Source organism: Spinacia oleracea, chromosome 4, assembly GCF_020520425.1.
Source record: "Spinacia oleracea cultivar Varoflay chromosome 4, BTI_SOV_V1, whole genome shotgun sequence".
Taxonomy (NCBI): Eukaryota; Viridiplantae; Streptophyta; class Magnoliopsida; order Caryophyllales; family Amaranthaceae; genus Spinacia; species Spinacia oleracea.
Genome location: NC_079490.1, coordinates 67,386,776 through 67,408,358, shown reverse-complemented (window position 1 = coordinate 67,408,358; position 21,583 = coordinate 67,386,776). Strand labels below are relative to the sequence as shown.

Below are 21,583 nucleotides of genomic sequence, written 5' to 3'. Positions count from 1 at the left end.
TGCTCCCCATGCACCTACATTGGATGTTTGCTTAACACGAGCCATGTCGTCCTGCATAGGGAACATGACGTCTGGCTTAAGAAAAGAGGAAAAATAAAAAACGGGTACGCCGTCCGGATACAAGAAGACGCGGCAACTGACAGGACACCTCCCCAAGAAACTAAAACATCAAAAGTACATAAAGGAAATTTCAGAAACATGCAGAAACAAAAAGTTATCAAAGATGCTTACCAGTGAGTAATCAAACTGCTGAAATGATCAGGCAAATTGTCTAAACTCCAAGAACAACGAACGAAGAATCCAAGAACACTCAACACGAACACAAGATGATCGTCGAAGGGAAAGTTGCTCTTTCTCTCTCTAGAAGTCTCTTTGAAAACTAACAAAAAGAAAATGAAGGAAAAACAACGATTTCTGAAATATTTTAAAGGGAAAAACCAGGCTTCCAAAAAGGAAATAACACGTGGCACCATAACAAGAAGGCTCCCCCACATGGGCAAGGGGCACCCTCCTTGAGGGGCAAATGATGTGGCCTAATTTAGTAGACTGCCACCTGACCTTACTACAATGGCCATATTGGGAAGACAAAGGTCCTCCTGTATGGATATCCATAACACATACTAAGCCCATGTCAGCATTCAGCCCCAGGGCCCATGACCCCATTGGATGGGAAAAATCCCTGGTCAAACCATGTATGAAAGCCCAAAGCTTGCAGGAAAGCCCAACATGCAAAGGGCCCGATAGGTCTAATCAGACCTCCTATTATTGGACACATGTCCTAATCTGGGAAAGCACCCAATCATCAGGTAAGGGTTTGAGGATAAAATCCCAATAAACCCTAGCACTATAAATAGTGCAGATCCCTAGGTAAAAAGGGCATTCAATTCATTCCCACCAACCTAAAACTATCTTTGCTCTGCCTTCTCTCTACAAATTACTTCTCTCTCTAGCCAATACTTAGTTAGGCATCGGAGGGAATATTCCTATGGGAATATTCTTGTTTTGCAGGTTGCAGGAAGATCGTGCCAGCACATACTTGATACCTCCGAGGAACGCGTGACACGTCATCACCACAAAAGATCCCACAACACCTTGAGTAGGAAATCAAGCCATAGTGTGAATGCGTTAGTAGTTGCCAACGAGCTGCTGTGCAAGGACATGCAACGATTGAATTTAGAAATAGTGAGTGGAGAATGTCTTGAGGGAATATGAATGCCTTAACCATCCAGCCGTCGGTATTTGATGAAATCAGGGAGAATCAGGCTGGTGATGTTAAGTTAGAGCGGATCAAGGAAAAGATTTCGCAAGGAAAGAAGATAAATTTTAAGATCCACAATGATGGAAGCTTGAGGTATAAAGGACGATGGTGCGTGCCTCAAAAGTGTGGTGAACTAAAGGAAAAGTTGATGAGAGAAGGTCACAATACGCCATATTCTGTTCACCCGGGAGGTGACAAGCTGTATAAGGATCTGAAAAAGGTCTATTGGTGGCCAAGGATGAAGAATGAAGTGGTTGAATTCGTGGCAAGATGTTTGACTTTTCAGAAGGTTAAGATTGAGCATAGAAGACCAGGAAAGGTCCAACCTTTAGAGATCCCGAGTTGGAAGTGGGACTGCATCTCAATGGACTTTGTCACTTGCTCACCCAAGTCAAAAAGTGGAAATGACACCATTTGGGTAGTGGTGGATAGGTTGACTAAGTCGGCAGTGTTCATACCAATGAAAGAAACCTGGAAAATGGAACAAATTTCCAAAGCTTACATCAAACATGTAGTGAGATTACATGGAGTTCCTAAGGATATCGTATCAGATAGAGATTCTAAGTTCCTTTTGAATTTCTGGAAAAGTGTGCAAAAGAACTTTGGTACAACATTGAAAATGAGTACAGCGTTCCACCCAGCCACAGATAGACAAACCAAAAGGACTACTCAAACCTTAGAGGATATGCCAAGAGCTTGTGTTATTGATTTTCAAGGTGGATGGGAAGATAGCCTAGATCTAATTGAGTTTTCATACAACAATAGCTATCATGCCAGTATTGGAATGGCACCATTTGAAGCCTTGTATGGGCGAAAATGCAGAAGTCCATTATGTTGGAATGACATTAGTGAAACCGTCGTACTAGGTCCCCAAATAATAGAGGACACTATGAATCAGGTTAGGACTATTAAATCCAAAATCCAAGCCGCGCAAGATCGCTAAAAGAGCTAAGCAGACTTAAAGCGTAGGGATGAAGAATTTTAAATAGGCGACAAGGTGTTGCTTAAGGTTTCACCAATGAAAGGTGTGATGAGATTTGGGAAGAAAGGAAAGCTGAGCCCAAAGTATATAGGCCCATATGAGATCCTAGAACGGATAGGGAAGGTAGCGTATAGATTAGCCTTGCCCATGGACTTGCATAGAGTGCATAACGTGTTTCATGTATCTCAATTGAGAAAGTATGTCCCGGACTATAGAGTTAGACCAAAGTTTGACATTTGAGGAAAGACCTGTCAAAATCCTCAATAGTAAAGTGCGTAGTACACGGACTAAGGATGTTAAGATTGTTAAAGTGTTGTGGTCTAACCAAGAATCTGAGGAAGCTACCTGGGAAGCTGAGGAAGCTACCTGGGAAGCTGAGGAAGAAATGAGGAAGAAATATCCCGAGTTTTTTCCCGAGGTTAGTTGAGTTACGGGGCCGTAACTCGTTTTCTTTAAGGGGGGTAGAGTGCGGTAGAATTTCGCGCTTTTTACTTTATTACCTAATTTACCCCTTACGATATGCCTAAATTGTTGTTTCCAGTGAAGTTTCACTGTTTATTGTCATGTTGAATTACTTAAAGAGTACAGCAACTAAAAACTTTTTTTTGAAGAAAACGCACTAAAGTCTCATAATAGTCTCAAGTCTAGTTTTAAAGTCGTGATTTTCGTGCCCAAGTTTCGGGACGAAACTTCTTTTAAGGAGGGTAGACTGTAATACCTCGTATTTTTCTATAATTATAAATATATTTTATTCTATTTATAAAGTATTTCTTTGTATTTACAAAGCATTTTTATAAATTTAATTCCATTTAATGTGAATTAAATGCATTTATTTGTAATTATTAATTAATTACGAAAACCGTATTTTTATTAAATAGATTCAACGAATTTATTTAATTTGTTGGGTCGTATTTCGAAAACGAATTTAATTTAATTAAAGCCCAGTTAATTTCCCATGATCAAACCCAACAAAACTTGCAAGGATTAAATTCAATTGAGCCCGGAAATAAGCCCAACTCATGTTAGGTTATGATACATATGAACAACATAAATCATGCGGAAAAACCTATATGCCAGGAATCATATTAATTGCACATAATCATATAATTAGTCTAGGATGCATATACTTTGTAGAGTGCCCTCCCTAGCTGCGCCCGAGCCGAACAAGAACAAGTCTTTAGGACTTCAAGTGTCGACCCTCCGTAGAAAGACCACAGCATGTCCGGATCCGCCTTAAGATTGACCAACTAGAATCGCCCTTAAGGTACTTAGAATTTTCGGCTAAATAGGGCAAGTGTTTGGCTGATTTTTGCCTGATAATCTTACCTTTGAATACTTGAATTATCGTTCATAAATTGTGAACCTAGCCACATATTTATAGAGTCATGGAAAGGGATTTAGAATCCTATTAGGATACCAATTAGTTTAATTAGAATCTCATTAAAACTCTATTAAACAAATTCTATCTATTAGGATTAGGATTTAATCATAGAACGAATTCCATTAGCTTTAGGATTCGTATTGAACACAAGTGTTGCACGAGCACGAGCACGAGCCGCACAGCCCGCGCAAGCCTTGCGCCCCCGCGAGGTGCACAACCCGCAGCCCACGAGCTCGCGCGCGCCATGGCCTTGCTGGGCCTGGCGAGGCTTTGGCAGCGTTGTGTTGGGCGCTTGGCTTGCTGGACGCGGGCCTGGATTCGTGCTGGGCCTTCGTCTAGCAAGTCTCGTCCGATGCTAATTCGTACGAGCGCTTCCGATTAAATTCCCGATTCCGGAATTCATTTCCGATACGAATAATATTTAACATTTCCGATTCCGGAATTAATTTCCGCTTCGAACAAATATTTAATATTTCCGTTTCCGGAATTATTTTCCGATTCCCATAATATTTCCGATTCTGACAATATTTCCGTTTCCGGCAATATTTCAGATTCCGGCAATGTTTCCATTTCCGATAATAATTTCCGATACGTACCATGTATCCGTTTCCGGCAACATTTACGACTTGGATAATATTTATATTTCCGATACGATCCATATTTCCGTTTCCGGCAATATCATCGTTTCCGGAGTATTCATTTTTTGCCTTTGACGATCTTAGCTCCCACTGAAACCAAGATCCGTCAATTCCGAATATCCATAGATGGAGTATTTAATGCCATTAAATACTTGATCCGTTTACGTACTATTTGTGTGACCCTACGGGTTCAGTCAAGAGTAAGCTGTGGATTAATATCATTAATTCCACTTGAACTGAAGCGGCCTCTAGCTAGGTATTCAGCTCACTTGATCTCACTGAATTAGTAACTTGTTAATTAATACTGAACCGCAATTTTTAGACTTAACATTAAATGCATACTTGGACCAAGGGCATTATTTTCTTCAGTCTCCCACTACCATAACCTAGCCCATGTGGGAGAGAAAAACTATAAATAGACCCTCTCATTAAACCCTCACAAAATTTTCAACAAACATTTGATGGCACGCAGACCATATTTAAAAGCAATAAAATTTGGTACTTTAGACCAATATTACATTAAAATTAATGGTACGCAGACCATATTTTCTATCCTATTTGGGCCATACTAGTCACTTTCATTAACCTGCAAAACAGTACATATACAATACATACCATTCACCCATTCATTATCATGAATGGCCCACATAGCTGGTTAGTAAAAACACAAGTTATGCATCACATAAATATTTGCAGCAATTAATCAAGGGCACCAATAATCTACCAATTATTCAGTCCTTATTAATTCTAATCAAGTTGTTTTAACCTTAAAGGATTATAGAACTAATCAAGAGTTTATGACTAAAAATGCTCCCACTTAAACCAATAACTTTATATGCTTTACTAATTTTAAACAAAAAAATGTATTTCTAGTCAAATCGGAAACATACAAGTTTAATGAAAATTTAAAGCTCATATAAAATTATAATCGAATCCATTTAATTTATTTTCAGTTGAATTAAACAATTAAATTTAAATTAATTCAAGGTTTTAATTTTATTAAAATAATTAGTCTAAATTAAAATTTATAATAATTATAATAATCAAAATTAAATTCCGAGAAAACAATTTAAATTATAAATTTTAAAGTTAATTAAAATTATTTCCGAACTGAAAATCTAAACTTAAAATCAAAACGTATCAATCGTAGCAAGACGAGACACTTGCGCTTGCGCCCAAGCCCATCGAGCCACGAGGCTGCTATGCCCCATACGACTGATCGCTGCACAAGGCACGAGCAACAACGCCACACGCACACGCAGCCAACGCAAGCTACGCTGCGCGCAGCCCCATTGCTTCGTTGTGTCTGCTTGCTGCACACGGCAGCGCGCGCTGGGCGAGGGATCGCTCCCTGCTCGCGCGTTCTGTCTTGCTTGCTTGGGCGAGCCAGGCGCGCTGTGGCGCAGCCCCATCGCTGCCTACACGCGTCTCGCTCGCTCGCCTGTGCCTTGCCCCATCGCCCTCGCCCACCGCACAGCACACACGCCCAGGCGCCAGGTCTTGCGCGCGCGCCTAGCTTGTTGCTCGCTGCATTCGTACCGCCCGGGCGACGAGCTCCCTTGCTCGTCGTCGCGTGCCCGCACTATACAACACCCCTTAAGGGTTACATGTAGCGTCCATTGCTTTGTGCGTGCAACATTTATGAGCGTTTTTCATAAAAATTTAAAATTTTTAATTCAAAATTAACGACAAATTAATAAATCATATTAATTTCATAATTTTAGGGCGAAAAATTGAAAATTTATTAATCAATTATTTTCCGATTAACATGGATTCAAATCTAGGTCATAAAAATTTAAAATTTATCACAAATTAACAATTTTTATGGTGGTTTTTATGGTGGTTTTTAATCATTGATACCAAATTAATTATGAAAATCAAATCAAATTCTAAATTATTCGAATTTCAACAAATTAAATACAATTACAAATTAGGTTGTATAATTCACAAGCTTAGGCATTCAAATTTGTTAAACATATACAGTAGGTCAATCAAAATTCAAGATTTAACAACAAGAATAGCAAATATTCAATTTAACATCTTAAAATTACAAACTTTTGCGTTCGAAAAACTAAAACCTTCGAAAAGTCATAGTTAGGCTTCGAATTTGGAAATTCTGGGTTCGGCCGAAAAATAGTAGTTTTGTCATAATTTTAGAATGCCTTTTACATGCGGAATTGACACAAAAATCACTCGATTTGGTTGAGTAACGAAGAAACTGCCGAAAAACTGCGTACATATAATTAAATAAACGCAATTTGCAATTAATTAACAATTACGAAAATTAATCACCCCTTTTAATTCTTTGCAAATTTGTAAAATTTAACCATGTTAAGCAATATATAGATTATGCAAATAATAAGAGGCTCGTGATACCACTGTTAGGTTATGATACATATGAACAACATAAATCATGCGGAAAAACCTATATGCCAAGAATCATATTAATTGCACATAATCATATAATTAGTCTAGGATGCATACACTTTGTAGCGTGCCCTCCCTAGCTGCGCCCGAGCCGAATAAGAACAAGTCTTTAGGACTTCAAGTGTCGTCCCTCCGTAGAAAGTCCACAACACGTCCGGATCCGCCTTAAGATTGACCAACTAGAATCTCCCTTAAGGTACTTAGAATTTTCGGCTAAATAGTGCAAGTGTTTGGCTGATTTTTGCTTGAAAATCTTACCTTTGGATACTTGAATTCTCGTCCATAAATTGTGAACCTAGGCACATATTTATAGAGTCATGGAAAGGGATTTAGAATCCTATTAGGATACCAATTAGTTTAATTAGAATCTCATTAAAACTCTATTAAACAAATTCTATCTATTCGGATTAGGATTTAATCATAGAACGAATTCCATTAGCTTTAGGATTCGTATTGAACACAAGAGTTGCACGAGCACGAGTACGAGCCGCACAGCCCGCGCAAGCCTTGCGGCCCACGCGAGATGCACAACCCGCAGCCCACGAGCTCGCGCGCGCCATGGCCTTGCGCTGGGCCTGGCGAGGCTTTGGCAGCGTTGTGTTGGGCGCTTGGCTTGCTGGACGCGGGCCTGGCTTCGTGCCGGGCCTTTGTCTAGCAAGTCTCGTCCGATGCGCTTCCGATTAAATTCCCGATTCCGGAATTCATTTCCGATACAAAATTTCCGATTCCGGAATTAATTTCCGTTTCGAACAAATATTTAATATTTCCGTTTGCGGAATTATTTTCCGATTCCGATAATATTTCCGATTCTGATAATATTTCCGTTTCTGGCAATATTTCAGATTCCGGCAATATTTCCATTTCCGATAATATTTTCCGATACGCACCATGTTTCCGTTTCCGGCAACATTTACGACTTGGATAATATTTATATTTCCGATACGATCCATATTTCTGTTTCTGGCAATATCATCGTCTCCGGAGTATTCATTTTTTGCCTTTGACGATCTAAGCTCCCACTGAAACCAAGATCCGTCGATTCCGAATATCCATAGATGGAGTATTTAATGCCATTTAATACTTGATTCGTTTACGTACTATTTGTGTGACCCTACGGATTCAGTTAAGAGTAAGATGTGGATTAATATCATTAATTCCACTTGAACTGAAGCGGCCTCTAGCTAGGCATTCAGCTCACTTGATCACACTGAATTATTAACTTGTTAATTAATACTGAACTGCATTTATTAGACTTAACATTAAATGCATACTTGGACCAAGGGAATTATTTCCTTCAACTCAAACTACAAAAACCTAGCCCATGTGGGAGAGAAAAACTATAAATAGACCCTCTCATTAAACCCTCACAAAATTTTCAGCCCATGTGAAGTGTATTGAATGCGAATCATGTGAATTTATATGTTGAGAATTCATGTTTGATGTGTAGACAAGCATGTGATTATTATTATTGAATCTATGTGAACGAGCATGTTATGAATTGAATTTATGCTTTATAGATTATGTTGAACTATCATGTTATGGACTTTTATAATCGTTGAATTATGTCAAGCATGTTGTTCAAGTTGGTTTGCATGTATGACTATTGCGCATGCAAGTTATTATTATTATTATTATTATTATTATTATTATTATTATTATTATTATTATTATTATTATTATTATTATTATTATTATTATTATTATTATTATTATTATTATTATTATTATTATTATTATTATTATTATTATTATTATGCTATAGTACGGGATGTCTAGCATATGTTGAGCCTATTGAATATTGTCGGAGAGCAATATACACTAGTAGAAAAAACCTTTATTGCAGCGGCTTTTAGACCCCTGTTGCAACGTACATCGTATGCTGCAACTGGGGGGCCTGCAACAAGTCTGAACTTGTTGCAGCGTACAATGTTCGCTGCAAAAAGTGCCAAAAAATAAATGTACGCTGCAAAAAGTGCCAAAAAATTGGCAAAAATTTGGACTTGTTTCAGCGTACATATATATGTACGCTGCAAAAGACTCAACTTTTTGCAGCGTACATTTATTTGTACGCTGTAACAAGTCTGGAATTTTGCGAAATTTTTTTCCCTTGTTGCAGCGTACAATATATATGTACCTGTCAAAACAATAATAGAATAACGCAACCTGTATAACAAATATAAAAACAACAACTGGAGTTTTGTATATTTCCCAAAACCAAAAGTGCACATACCGATACATTTAAATATATTTACGTTCCAATTTCAACGTACGCATACATTTTAACATAAAAGATTGTTCTATAACATCTAAACCAACTCGATCAAGCGCCCTCAGGTCAATAATAAATACTTGGTGGTAAAAAACATCGCCCATTGCTCACGAACCACATCAATTTCCTCACTAGCATAAGACACATTCCTCGGAGTGTAGACCTTTACAAAAACAGAAATTTCAATTAAACATTAGTTTAAATACAAATTAAATATCACATTTTAACATTCAAGCAACTAATGACAATGTCCTAATAGTCTAAAATGAGTCCTTAGGTTTTTTAGTTCAAAGTTGGGAGCGAAAATGTCATTTTAGCATAAATATGACCTATAGCGACCCAATGAGCCTTAAAGGTGCATAAATACATTGGAACGAGTCTTATACAGTTAAAACTATGCATATTAAACATGTAATAAGTTTAAACTGAGTCCTTAGGTTCTTTATTTTAAAGTTCGGAGCGAAAATGTCTCATTTTAGCCTAAATATGACCTATAACGATCAAACAAACATTAAATGTGCATAAATAGATTAGAATAAGTCTTAGAAACTTAAAACTAAGCATATCAATCATAGAATAAGTTTAAAATGAGTCCTTAGGTTCTTAAGTTCAAAGTTGGGAGCGAAAATGTCATTTTAGCCTAAATATGACCTATAACGATCAAACAAGCATTAAATGTGCATAAATAGATTAGAATAAGTCTTAGAAACTTAAACTAAGCATATTAATCATATAATAAGTTTAAAATGAGTCCTTAGGTTCTTAAGTTCAGAGTTGAGAGCGAAAATGTCATTTTAGCCTAAATATGACCTATAACGACCCAATGAGCCTTAAAGGTGCATAAATAGATTGGAACGAGTCTTATAAAGTTAAAATTATGCATATTAAACATGTAATAAGTTTAAAATGAGTCCTTAGGTTCTTTATTTTAAAGTTGGGAGCGAAAATGACTCATTTTAGCCTAAATATGACCTATAACGATCAAACAAGCATTAAATGTGCATAAATAGATTAGAATAAGTCTTAGAAACTTAAAACTAAGCATATTAATCGTATAATAAGTTTAAAATGAGTCCTTAGGTTCTTAAGTTCAAAGTTGGGATCAAAAATGTCATTTTAGCCTAAATATGACCTATAACGATCAAACAAGCATTAATGTGCATAAATAGATTAGAATAAGTTTTAGAAACTTAAAACTAAGCATATTAATCATATAATAAGTTTAAAATGAGTCCTTAGGTTCTTAAGTTCAAAGTTGGGAGCGAAAATGCCATTTTAGCCTAAATATGACCTATAACAATCAAACAAGCATTAAATGTGCATAAATAGATTAGAATAAGTCATAGAAACTTAAAGTAAGCATATTAATCATATAATATGTTTAAAATGAGTCCTTATGTTCTTAAGTTCAGAGTTGAGAGCGAAAATGTCATTTTAGCCTAAATATGACCTATAACGACCCAATGAGCCTTATAGGTGCATAAATAGATTGGAACGAGTCTTATGAAGTTAATATGTTTCTTGTTTTTGACAACTCTTTTCATTAATCAAGTTTCAGGTATTATTTTCATTTTTGTCTTTTCTTCGTTTTATGCTTTTAGATTGTTTAATTATTGTTCTTCGTTATTCATTAAACCCTAATTTGTCTTCTATTAATATCATGATGAATTATTCAATGTCTTTGATTTCTTTAAATATGTGTGAGTAGTCTAATTATATGGTTTTAAGGGATACATGAATACATGAAAGGGGTTGACTTTATTGCTTTCAATTATTGATTAATTTACTATTTCTCCTATTGCTTCTTTTGGATTCTTGTCAATCTTGTTTGGCGAGACTTTATTGATTAAGTGTTGCAATATTAGATTATAATCTCACCTCATGTAACATAATCTGGGTTTGTTACAGCTTAAGGCAGCTAGGGTGTAAGATGTAATACGGGATTGTATTAATTATTTACTTTTTCTCTCCATGCGTCTCTACTATCTCTCCCTAAACAATTCTCTCTAAGCTGCAGTTCTGAAATCACCACTGTTGTTTTCAAGTTTTGAAACAGCATAATTCTTCAGTTTTCTACATTTATAAACTTTTAATAACATTACAGGTTATTGCATAAACTCTAAATTTGGCTAAAGTTCAAACAATGAACTCCACATAAATATTTGCAAGGGAACATACCAAGAATTTTAAAATTGACAAACATGCATGACAAATAACCAAAACAACAAAACACAAAGGGGTCATAAAATCAATCTGGTCAAGTATGTTCAGTGGTTCATCTAGATACTCGATAATTTAAGCCAATCAGTTTACCAGATTGTTTCTGGAGTGCTGGTTAATGGACGAGAAAGGTTCTCCATTTCTTCTTCCTTCTTGGCTAAAGCTGCTTTGAGGTTGGAAACCTAGCACAGAACAGAGTGATCACATGTTTCAACTGTCAGTTCAAACTTCAGAGACAGTAAGTTAACTATAAGGAAGTCAACAACTGTAAATACCTGCTCTTTTAAGTCTTTTGTGTCTGCATTGTCTTGGTTTGCCCGAGCAGCACCAAGCTCCCCTGTAGATACACGCTAAGCAAATCCTAAAATTAATACGGAGTATATCTTTTGTAAATCAAAATGCTGAAAAAGTTATCTGGAACAACTCTGAGCAAATATTTAGAGATTGATGGACATGCTCACCAGTATTCGATGTTCTTGTGAGGAGGAAAACCCGTCAGACAGCAGCCCAAATTGTTGGCTATCCTAGTTGTATCTCATTATGGAAAATGCAAGTAACTGATGTGCAGATCAGTACATGCAGATCAGTAGCCAGCTTAGCTGCCACAACTTTCAGATTGGGACCTTGCGCCTGCTCACTCTACCATAAACAACATTGAGTCCAGATATTGCTGCAGATCAATCCAGATCACTAGGGGCACAAGCAGCATCGAGAGTTGATGTAAGCTCCTTCATGCAGGGAGAAAAAAAATAGAAGTCGGAACCAAACAAATTAAGAAGATATGTTGCAGAAATAAATCTAAGGCAGAAGTTATAGAAGATTCAAGAATTAAGAGATACTTATATGTACGGCATACCGTAGTGTCCAGAGCAGACCGTCATAATAAGAATCATCCACATTGGCATCAAACAGGATTCTACAGAATAACAGATATAACAGTGACCATTAAAACAAAGAATCGCCAAAATTGAAATTGCTAAACAAAAAAAGAAGTTTAAGAAGCCATTGACAACAGCAACAGCTCTAGTTTATTCCAGATATAGGAAGGCCTGCTTTTTGTTTCCTTGTCTTTAAAATAAAATAAAACAGCAACAACTCAAGCATGTATACATTTATTCCATTGGCAGGATCTGTGAAGGCCAAGTAAATACAGTTTTACCTCTAACCAACTAACCCCAAAATGACACTAAAAGTGCAGTATAATATATTATAATGATGCTACGTAATAATGACATGAGAAAATCTTATACCGAGTTACTGACTTACACCCCTGTACCATAAAACTCTGATAGGGGGTGGGGGGGAGATAAATTGTTTCAAAAGAAAAAAGGTACACTCATACAATTCAGAAGATTGAACAAACAAGAGTCGGGAGAAGTACACCTGTACACAGCTAACTGGGCCAACCCTCATAGAGAAAAAAAACTCAAGAGATAAAAAATTAGATGTTAAATAATGAATAAAGTAAAGATTATTGTAAAGAGTCCTGTTTCTCTTAGTCATGCTTGCTAGAAGTGCAATGCATGATGCTATGAATTTGGTATGAAATAGGATACAATGATATCCCTCAAAGATACATGTATAATATGGAAACAATGATCAACAAGACCTTACTATTGTTGACCATGCTACAAATTATTAATAATATTATTCTCCATCACCAGGGACTTAGCTAGAGAAAACACGATTAAATAAACCATTAATTTAATAGTATAAATCACATAGTTACCTTCTTCGACCAACTGATAAGGCATAAATACAAATCTCTCTCCGGTTCTTCAAATATTGGCCTGCAAAATATCAAAAAAAGCTAAAAGTTCCTGACTGTCTAACATTTTAGAAATTGTTTTGCCCTTAGACTATTCTTATCTAGTCAATTCTGCAAGTTGATAGTAGCAGCTCAATACTTGTGCAGAAACACTTGAGAAAAACATCAAATAACTTAACATAACTTTAATAGCCTGGTCAATATCTGGAATTGTGTCACTTAAAGTATGTCACTTTCTAGGAATTAGTAGACAATATGTTTATTTAACCTTGCAGTGTTAGGTCCTCAGACATGGATGATTCTCAGGAATTTCCAAGAAATCCAAGCATACATATGTACATCTAAAAATATAGATACTTATTCTGATTTTACTATTAAGAACTAAGTGAGAGAATAGAATTTGACAGCCAAATTCACAATTTTTGTCAGACATAAAGAACTAAGCCTTCCAAGACATGATTTTGAATAAGGAAGACCATTTAATTATTAAATAAAGTTCTACGGTTCTACCTCTTAATATCCCACCAACCTTGTTATTTCTTTGTCTTTCCACCAAATATGCTACAGGTGAGGATGAAGTTACCTATTTACAAGCTGTATGGTGCACCCATATATTAGTGAAGAGCCACAAGAAAACAATCTCATTTGTAGAAATTACATTGAAATAAATACATAACTAACCTCTTCAAACTTCTTTGAACGCTTTTCCATGGACTCGGACCATTTTAAACTGGTTCAAGAGAGACTTACGACCTTTGATCTTCTTAAAGAAAAACCACGACCCGACCTTACATACACAGCACCCCTCTTTCTTGAAGAAAATGGTTTTCGACTAAAAATATTCCCAGATAATTTCTGTCAGACCATTGCACCAACAAGCAAAAATATTGACATCAAACTCAATTGATATAGCATATGTTTTCTGCCAGACAAACCTCCAATAAGTAGCTCTTTTCCAAGGCAACAAGTGGCAAAGTAGTCTCCTTGATCTCAATACATCAACACCTTTACCACAGGACTTGGAATCACCGAACTTCCAAAAAAGCGAAAATTTTGGAGATTTAACTGCAAATAATAGGAACATATACTATGAACTCTTTTCCATTTAGTGGTCGAATATTACTACTTTGCTGTGTTCTTTTCAAAACCAATCCCATTTAAATCAAGTACAACAACACTTTAGCATCCAAAGAACGTTGGAAAGTATTGCAAGTTTCTTATAGACTTCAACATCGAAAAATTAAAAACAGAAGCTAAAACCAAATGAGTAATTATGAGTTGTCAAAAATCATTACAAACAGAAACTATTATCTTGCAATCCAGTACGCAGTTAATGAACTATAGTAGTAAAGGAGGAGGCAGCTAGGTAATAATATACCTTTATTTGATAGGCTTTTGGTAAAACTTCTACCAGAGGAAACATGAAGGGCCCTTTGAGAAATTAACTATTGATCAACTATTTCGGGATCTTACAACTAACCCAGTCAAACAAGATCATGATTTGCAACATAATCCGCAGCTTGATTTACTCATAAACTTGTTGCTCATGGATTAAACAAAACCCACCCCACATGCCAAATCAGTATAATCAACCAAATCAATTACTTTAAATTTGCAGCAAAGTAGAAGAAATTAACAAATTAACTGCAAAGATAAACGAATTGAACAAATTGCCACACAAAAAAAAAATTGAACAAACCCTAATTCTGAAAAAAAAAATCAAGAGGGATAGGGGACCAAGTTACTTGTTGCGGCAAGGATTGACGGAGAACATGGTTCACGAACCGGCCGAGCAAAGTAGCTTAGTTTTTCGAGCAGGAAATGACTTCACCGGTGGTTTTTCGAGCAGGGAATAACTTCTGCGGTGGTTTATCGAGCAGGGAACCACTGGTGAGGAGGCGAGGAAATAGACCCTTGCTGGAGTACCACCGACAACGGGCAAGACCCAGCGGCGATGACAACTGGCGAGAATCACCGGCGACGGGCGAGACGCAGGGAAAGTTGAGGGAAGAAGAAGGGAGTACTGAGCGCGGGATATGTATTTCGAAATTGGTTTTGAGGTTTGAGATGAAATGTTTGGTCTGAATCAACGTTGCAGCGAAAAAAAATTACAACATGTTATTGCAGGGGGCTTTTACCATGTACGCTGCAAAATAAAAGGGCTATTGCAGGGGGCTTTTACTATGTACGCTGCAAAAAACTCTTTTGTAGGGGGCAATTAATTTGTACGCTGCAACAACCCTTTAAAGGGTTTGACCCGCGTTGACCTACTAGTTGTTGAAGCGTATTAACACATGTACGCTGCAACCAGGGGGCTGCAACAGGGGTTTTTTCTACTAGTGATATATTCAACCAAGGGGTAGAATATGTTAGAGAGTCTATGTGAATTGAATTAAGGAAATTCGTGCTAAGGGCACACCCCGCTTGTTAATAGGCAATGTCGGGTTATCTCAAACAGTGTTTTTGAGAAGGAACAATGGGAGTAATTTCACTTGAGTCTATGTTTGATCACAATTCTTAAAGGATTGAAAATGAAGTGTCATTGTTGAGTGTTTAATTGTTTAATTGTTTGCAAGTTATGTCTTGGGTAGAGTCTTGAGTCGCCTTGAACATAACATACTAATTAACGTAAAGTGTAACCCGAAAGAGCTTCAAAACTCTTGGAACGTATATACCTTGAGTATGAACAATGGGGGGAGTCTTGCCGGAAAACTTGTACTCCTTGAATGATACAAGACGTTGTTTCATTCTTCTTTTTATGCCGTTGTGCATTGGAATTCTGTCGATATGGCCCGACTGTCGGTAGTAGCCCGACTTATTATTATTTGGTGTATGGTTGGCTCCCATCACCCTTTTATTTCCTTTTGAGGATACTTTATTTACCCGTTCAAAGCTACTTCTTTATTAAACTGTGAGTCAAGAGTCGTGTCAAGTGTCGAGTCTTGTCTCCATGTTTACTTGTTTATTAAATGGCTTTTGCATGTGGATTATTAATTCGTTGAGTGAAGCATGTTAGGATAGAATGTTATTCTAGATTGTTCGTACTCATCTTTCGCTGACTTCGTGCTTCATGTATTTTGGTTATGGCCTTTGCCTTAATGACCCTATGATGATCCATCATTACACTTGCGTTGTTGGGGAGTAGATTTTAATAAAGCAGGTTGGTAGAGATAACTTGCGGGAGAAATTATCATGGGATTTGTTTTGAGAGTTTAATCTTCCGTATTTTTTAAACTCTATTTATAGTCATGACTACTACTATTGCTACCATTTATAGTTGATGGATTTTGAAATATTTAATACTTTGGTTTTGGCCTTAAGGGGTTCCAAGTTGTTTTGGTGACCATTAACTATTTAATATGTTTTGAAAGTTAGTTAATTCCGCTGCGTAATTCTGGTAAATAGCCTTAGCCGTTATCACGGTGGCGGTAATATCTTGGTAATTCCTTTGTTTTAAGTTGGAAAATGTTTTATAAAAAGCAAGGAATTATTAGGGTGTTACAATTTAGTGAATTAAATACAATCGAACATACAAACAATATTCATGCATAATATACATTCACTACTACAAAAAAGGGCAAAGAGACCCTTCCAAATATGCCTAAGAGACCTCCTTGGGACAGGTCTCTAACTCACAGGTCTCTTTATCAAAGAGACCCCCTCATTAAAGGGGGTCTCTTATTAATAAAGAAGAGACCCTTTATTATAGAAAGCGTGGTCTATTTTCCTAGCGACTCAAAAACTAATTTAGTAGAGGAAAAGACCCATCATCAGAGAAATGAGGTCTCTTTACTAAATAAAAGAGACCCATTAATAAAGAAAGGAGGTCTCTTCGTTAAATAAACTCAGACCCCATATTGAAGAAAGGGGGTCTCTTCGCCATTTTAACATTATTTTATTTTGAAAAGGGAGAGACCTAATTGTATAGATAACGGGTCTCTTCTCAACTACATTTTAAATAAAAAAAAATAGCATTAGCATACACGCCAAACGTGAAGCATCAGAAATAAAAAAAAAATATATATATATCATAATAATTAGTATTAAGCACAATACTTTACAATAATTATTTAGATTTAAATACATAAAGTCTATATATACAATTAAACCTGGTAATATGGCATTAAACCATTTCATAAAAACACTTACACTTTCCTAAGTTGTCTTTATGCTCTGTCAAATATCACCCATATTCTAACATAACATGCTCCGACACAACTCACAATTATAATACACAATCACACCCTTGATCTCGTAAATATTAGTTTGTTGAGTAGGCATCAGGAGCTCGAAGAAACAACTACAAGAAAATTAAAGCAGGTGAGAAAGAGTCGAAGGATAAAATGAATATCACTAATTTACATGCCAAAATTATGCAGTACATGCAGAAACTCATATTAAAAAAGCAGAACAAGACAAGCTGATCAAAACAAAACTGCAGAACTGGTACTCAATTTTTTATTATGTATAAATCGATGGACAATCAAATTTACCACCTACTTTGAAAATCAGTTAGCTCGTGCTCATTAGAAAGAAGCATAACACCAGTTAAGACGTCAAAAACTCAGTACATGAACTCAAATGCAGAACGTAAAATTCAGTTCAAAATCTACTACTGGTCTAATCATAAACACCTACAAACAAGAGCTGAAAATGGAACAAACAAAACTAAAGGTACATGGCATGCTGAAAATGAAAATTTAATTTAAATTAGGAGTACCAAACAATAGAGTCAATCTCTTTGGTCCTTAACCCCTGATACAACAAATACATCAGTTTAATCTAAAAAACAGGAATATCTTGCATGACAATCATCTCCTGAACTTTTTCATGCCACAAATTATTTTACAAAAAAGGAGCTAGTTGTATATTGCACATAAATAATTAAGAAGTTCCAAGTCATGAGGTTTCATTACTAACCTAGTTAATGGGTGAATTCAGCATTTGATGATGGCTCGTAGTAGTTAGAAGTTGCAGTGGTGTGTGACAACATTAGTAGTGCTTGGCTAAGACATAAGTTGGGAGGAAACTCTTTTACTTGGTATCATCAATAAGGTTTAATAACATATCCCTTTCATTTATGGTACACTTCTGTAAATCCATGCAGTATAGTTTACTAAATTTTGCCGCAGAGAATGGATTTCTGGTTTTGATCTTTTTCAAACATTTTATCAAAAACAAAATCTAAGTAAAGAATAAGAAAATGGTTAGCTATCCCAGAACCAGAAAGCTACTACCTCGATTAATATAAACCATATCAAGGAACAATATGTTATGGTAAGTTTATCATGTACTCATTCATCCGCCCCCTAAAAATGTACGCTGTTAACATACAGTGTTACCTGCAATGTTTGCAGTCGAGAAGAAATGCTAGACAAGGCTTCCCGGTGGATAGAAGTGCCAGTATTCAGAACTCCCGCGGATATGGATGACCTGCATAAGACGGCTCAGCCTTGTGGATGACATTGATAGTGAACAATCCCCAAAGTAACAAGGATAAGCAAGTAGAAAGTCAAAAGCAGCCAAATATCAATGGAGCTCCTATCCAATTAAGCATAATATATTGGGCATACCTGAAAGCTACTACCTCGACAAATTCTGCGTCAACCTAAAGCGGCAGAATTAAATTAGCAAAAATTGGAGTCTCCTTCCATAGTGGAAAAATACTTTGTATATGATATCAAGAGACCACTTACTCCTGTCTCTTCCTTAACTTCTCCGATGGCTGCTGCACATATATCCTCTCTGTACATGGTAAAAATAACCTATAGAAACTTACAACATGCACAAGGCAACAATAAATTGGAAGTGGAGAGTGAAAGTCTATTAGCAATATACCTCATCCACGATTCCAATAGGGATATTCCAGACACCTGTTCCTCGAAGTCTGCCACTCTTTTCCTGTACTACAAGCATCTACAAACACCGACTGATCAAGCTCAATTAAACTAGAAATACAAAGTAAAACATAGAAAATAAGCTATCTGGAATTCTGGATTACAACTAAGATGAGTGACTGTAGTTAGACATTAAAACCAATTCGCAGGACAGTCAAATGCGCTATATAGAATTAGAACACTGTAGTTGGGCATTAAAACTGATTTGCAAAACAGTCAAATGCGCTATACAGAATTAGAACACTGTAGTTGGGCATTAAAACTGATTTGCAGGACAGTGAAATGCGCTGTACAAAATTATAGATATAGATCATTTTATGTAGAAGAATCTTAGGGCAAGGAAAAAACACTGCATACCTCTCTTTTCTCTGTTAAGATAATAGCACCAACTCCAACACGATGTGTAGCATTTGCAGGGAGTGTATTAATAGTTTCAGGAATCCAGTAAACCAGCATTAGATAATTTGGCTCTGCATGATGATACCAAAAGCCTTCCTATAATCAACATAAGATGATTACAGAATGAAAGCTACAAATCCACAAAGTAGATCGGAAAGTTAATATCTTGTCGACTTCAGACTCAAAAGATATGCAGAACTTATCGATGTCGATCTAATTTCCTGTATTTGTGTTGCCCTGCTTGTGGCGTACCTTGACCACAGTTTCAACAAGGTTTGCAAGTTCAATGGGAAGTTTTATCCACACACCCTTTTTGCCCTGCCAACACATAATGTGCATATGCATAAGCAATTAAAACAAGCATGACAAAACACTCTCAACATAAAACTGGAAAACCATTGAAATTTTAGAAATTCAGGGGAAAAACCGAATTCCATGGTTGAAATTGAAAATTTCAGGAAGAAGAACCTAACTTGTAGAAGAAATTACAAATTGAATTAAAAAATCGAATAAAGCACACGAAATTCACAAATCAACAACAATAAATTAAAGAGAAAAAGAGGGAAATGAGAACAAAACCTAATTTTGTAGTTCTCTGACGATTGTGTTGAGGTCTCCGGTGGTATTTGATGTCATCAACCGTACGTAATTCTCCGATGGTAGACTCGCCGGTGGGGGTGAGTTCGAGAAATCGTCGTGCCCTAGTTGTGGTGAGTTCCAGGGAAGAAGAAGAAAGAGGCAAAGACTAAATAGCTAGGGTGAAATTGGGTTTTGAGAAAGTGTGGCGCCAGGAAATTAAAGAAAATAGAGACCTGTCATGTTAAATGATGGCTCTTTTGTTTTTTTAAATTTACTTTTAACATTATCTTACGAGGAGGTGGTGAGTCTTTGATACATAAGAGGCCCGTTAACTGACATAGAAGGTCTGTTTTTTCTTATATTATATTAATTAAATAATTTTATTTATGCACTAAAGACCCGTTAAATAAGATAACGGGTCTCTTATGTTTTAGCCTTTAATTTTAAATGGCCTGTTCGACTTGTAAGAGAGCCGTTACCTATAATAATAGATCTCTTATATTGAAGAGACCCGTTATGTCGAACAAGGGGTCTTTTCTAAGGGATCTCTTTGCCCATTTTTGTAGTAGTGATTCATTCACAAATATATATATATATATATATATATATATATATATTTATATAAATTTAATTTTGGTGAACTAGTATGGCCCAAAACGTTTTCTTGAAGCATCCAATCTTCTTCACCTTGTTAGCTTGGCATCGTCTTGAACTTCATTCAAAAGCTAACTTAAAGTTCTAAATTTCCTAGAAGTACTTGAAATAATAAATAATTACATCAAAACTTCAATGGTACGCAGACCATATTGAAAACTTTACATTCAAAGATAAAACATTACGCAGACCGTATTTAACTATCCTAGATTGGCCATACGAGTCACCTTGAATACCCGCAATACATAAAATATTTTCTACGCATTCATCCATTCGTGTCCTAAAACGAATGACCCAAATAAATATGCAAGTATTTAAATGATTTATTTAAAAATCACGTTCACATAAAATGCATCCTAAAAGATTAATCAATTCCGAATTATTAATCCTTAGAATTATTCTAATCAAAATTTAATTTAATTAAAATAATGGTGCCCTACGAAAATAATTAAAATTAAATTTTATTTTAATTTCATTAAATAGTTCCCACTTAAACCAACATTTTAATTTGGACAATTTAGTTTTAGATATTTAAACTCACGGCCCAGCCCAAGTTAAATAAAATAAAATAAATAAAAAGTCCACTGTTAGCCCTTTCATGAAAAATTAAGGCCAAAGCCCAAACGAAGCAAAATAGCAAATTTGTGCAACATGAGCTAGGCTTGCGCCCAGCCCAATGCCGCCTTGTGCATGGCGTGCCATACGAGGACGAGGAGCAGCGCCCCTCCCCCGCATAGCACAACAAACAGCCCACAGCGTGAGCTGCTGCTGCTGTTGCTTGCTCGCTGCTGCTCGCTAGCGCTGCTGCCTTGCTTGCTCGCTGCTGCTCGCTAGCCAAGGCCAGCTACGTCGCTGCGCCAAGGCACTGCTGCTGCCTTGCTCGCTGCAGTGGCCAGCGCGCGCTGGCTCGCCTAGTTCGCTTGCTGGGTACCTCACGTTGCTGCGCCAACGGAATGCAGTGCGCATGGGCTACGCCTAGCCACACACGCCGCACACCCTTGTCCCGTGCCTTTGGCTTGTGCCATACGAGCCAACTAACCAAAAAAATATACTTTTAAATTTCACGGAACGTTATTTTTCATAAAATTAACAAAATTAATCATTTTATTTT

At 36.5% G+C, this 21,583-nt stretch overlaps 1 protein-coding gene and 2 long non-coding RNA genes across 3 annotated transcripts; all 3 read right to left on the bottom strand.

Moving 5' to 3' along the window:
* Positions 1-9,081: 9,081 nt before the first annotated feature.
* LOC130459652 (uncharacterized) lies at positions 9,082-11,651 on the bottom strand. The gene is made up of 4 exons (XR_008919179.1): positions 11,637-11,651; positions 11,451-11,525; positions 11,269-11,357; positions 9,082-9,118 (listed from the first exon to the last, which is right to left on the bottom strand). It is a non-coding gene; the product is annotated as an uncharacterized lncRNA (long non-coding RNA).
* Positions 11,652-13,459: 1,808 nt separating this feature from the next.
* LOC110802639 (uncharacterized) lies at positions 13,460-14,725 on the bottom strand. Its single transcript, XR_002537263.2, has 3 exons — positions 14,689-14,725; positions 13,879-14,008; positions 13,460-13,775 (listed from the first exon to the last, which is right to left on the bottom strand). It is a non-coding gene; the product is annotated as an uncharacterized lncRNA (long non-coding RNA).
* A 3,425-nt stretch (positions 14,726-18,150) lies between these two features.
* LOC110802636 (nudix hydrolase 2-like) lies at positions 18,151-19,875 on the bottom strand. Its single transcript, XM_056841817.1, has 7 exons — positions 19,840-19,875; positions 19,492-19,557; positions 19,198-19,335; positions 18,781-18,859; positions 18,640-18,689; positions 18,531-18,551; positions 18,151-18,180 (listed from the first exon to the last, which is right to left on the bottom strand). Exons 1-7 carry the CDS (start codon positions 19,873-19,875, stop codon positions 18,151-18,153), a joined length of 420 nt encoding a protein of 139 aa, XP_056697795.1.
* Between the last annotated feature and the right edge of the window lie 1,708 nt (positions 19,876-21,583).

Coding starts and splice junctions, on each gene's coding strand:
- LOC110802636 (XM_056841817.1), bottom strand. CDS start 19,875: ATGACATCAAATACCACCGGAGACCTCAACACAATC. Junction 19,336..19,491: donor TTGTTGAAACTGTGGTCAAG/GTACGCCACAAG, acceptor TGTTGATTATAG/GAAGGCTTTTGGTATCATCA. Junction 18,690..18,780: donor TATTGGAATCGTGGATGAGG/TATATTGCTAAT, acceptor TTACCATGTACA/GAGAGGATATATGTGCAGCA.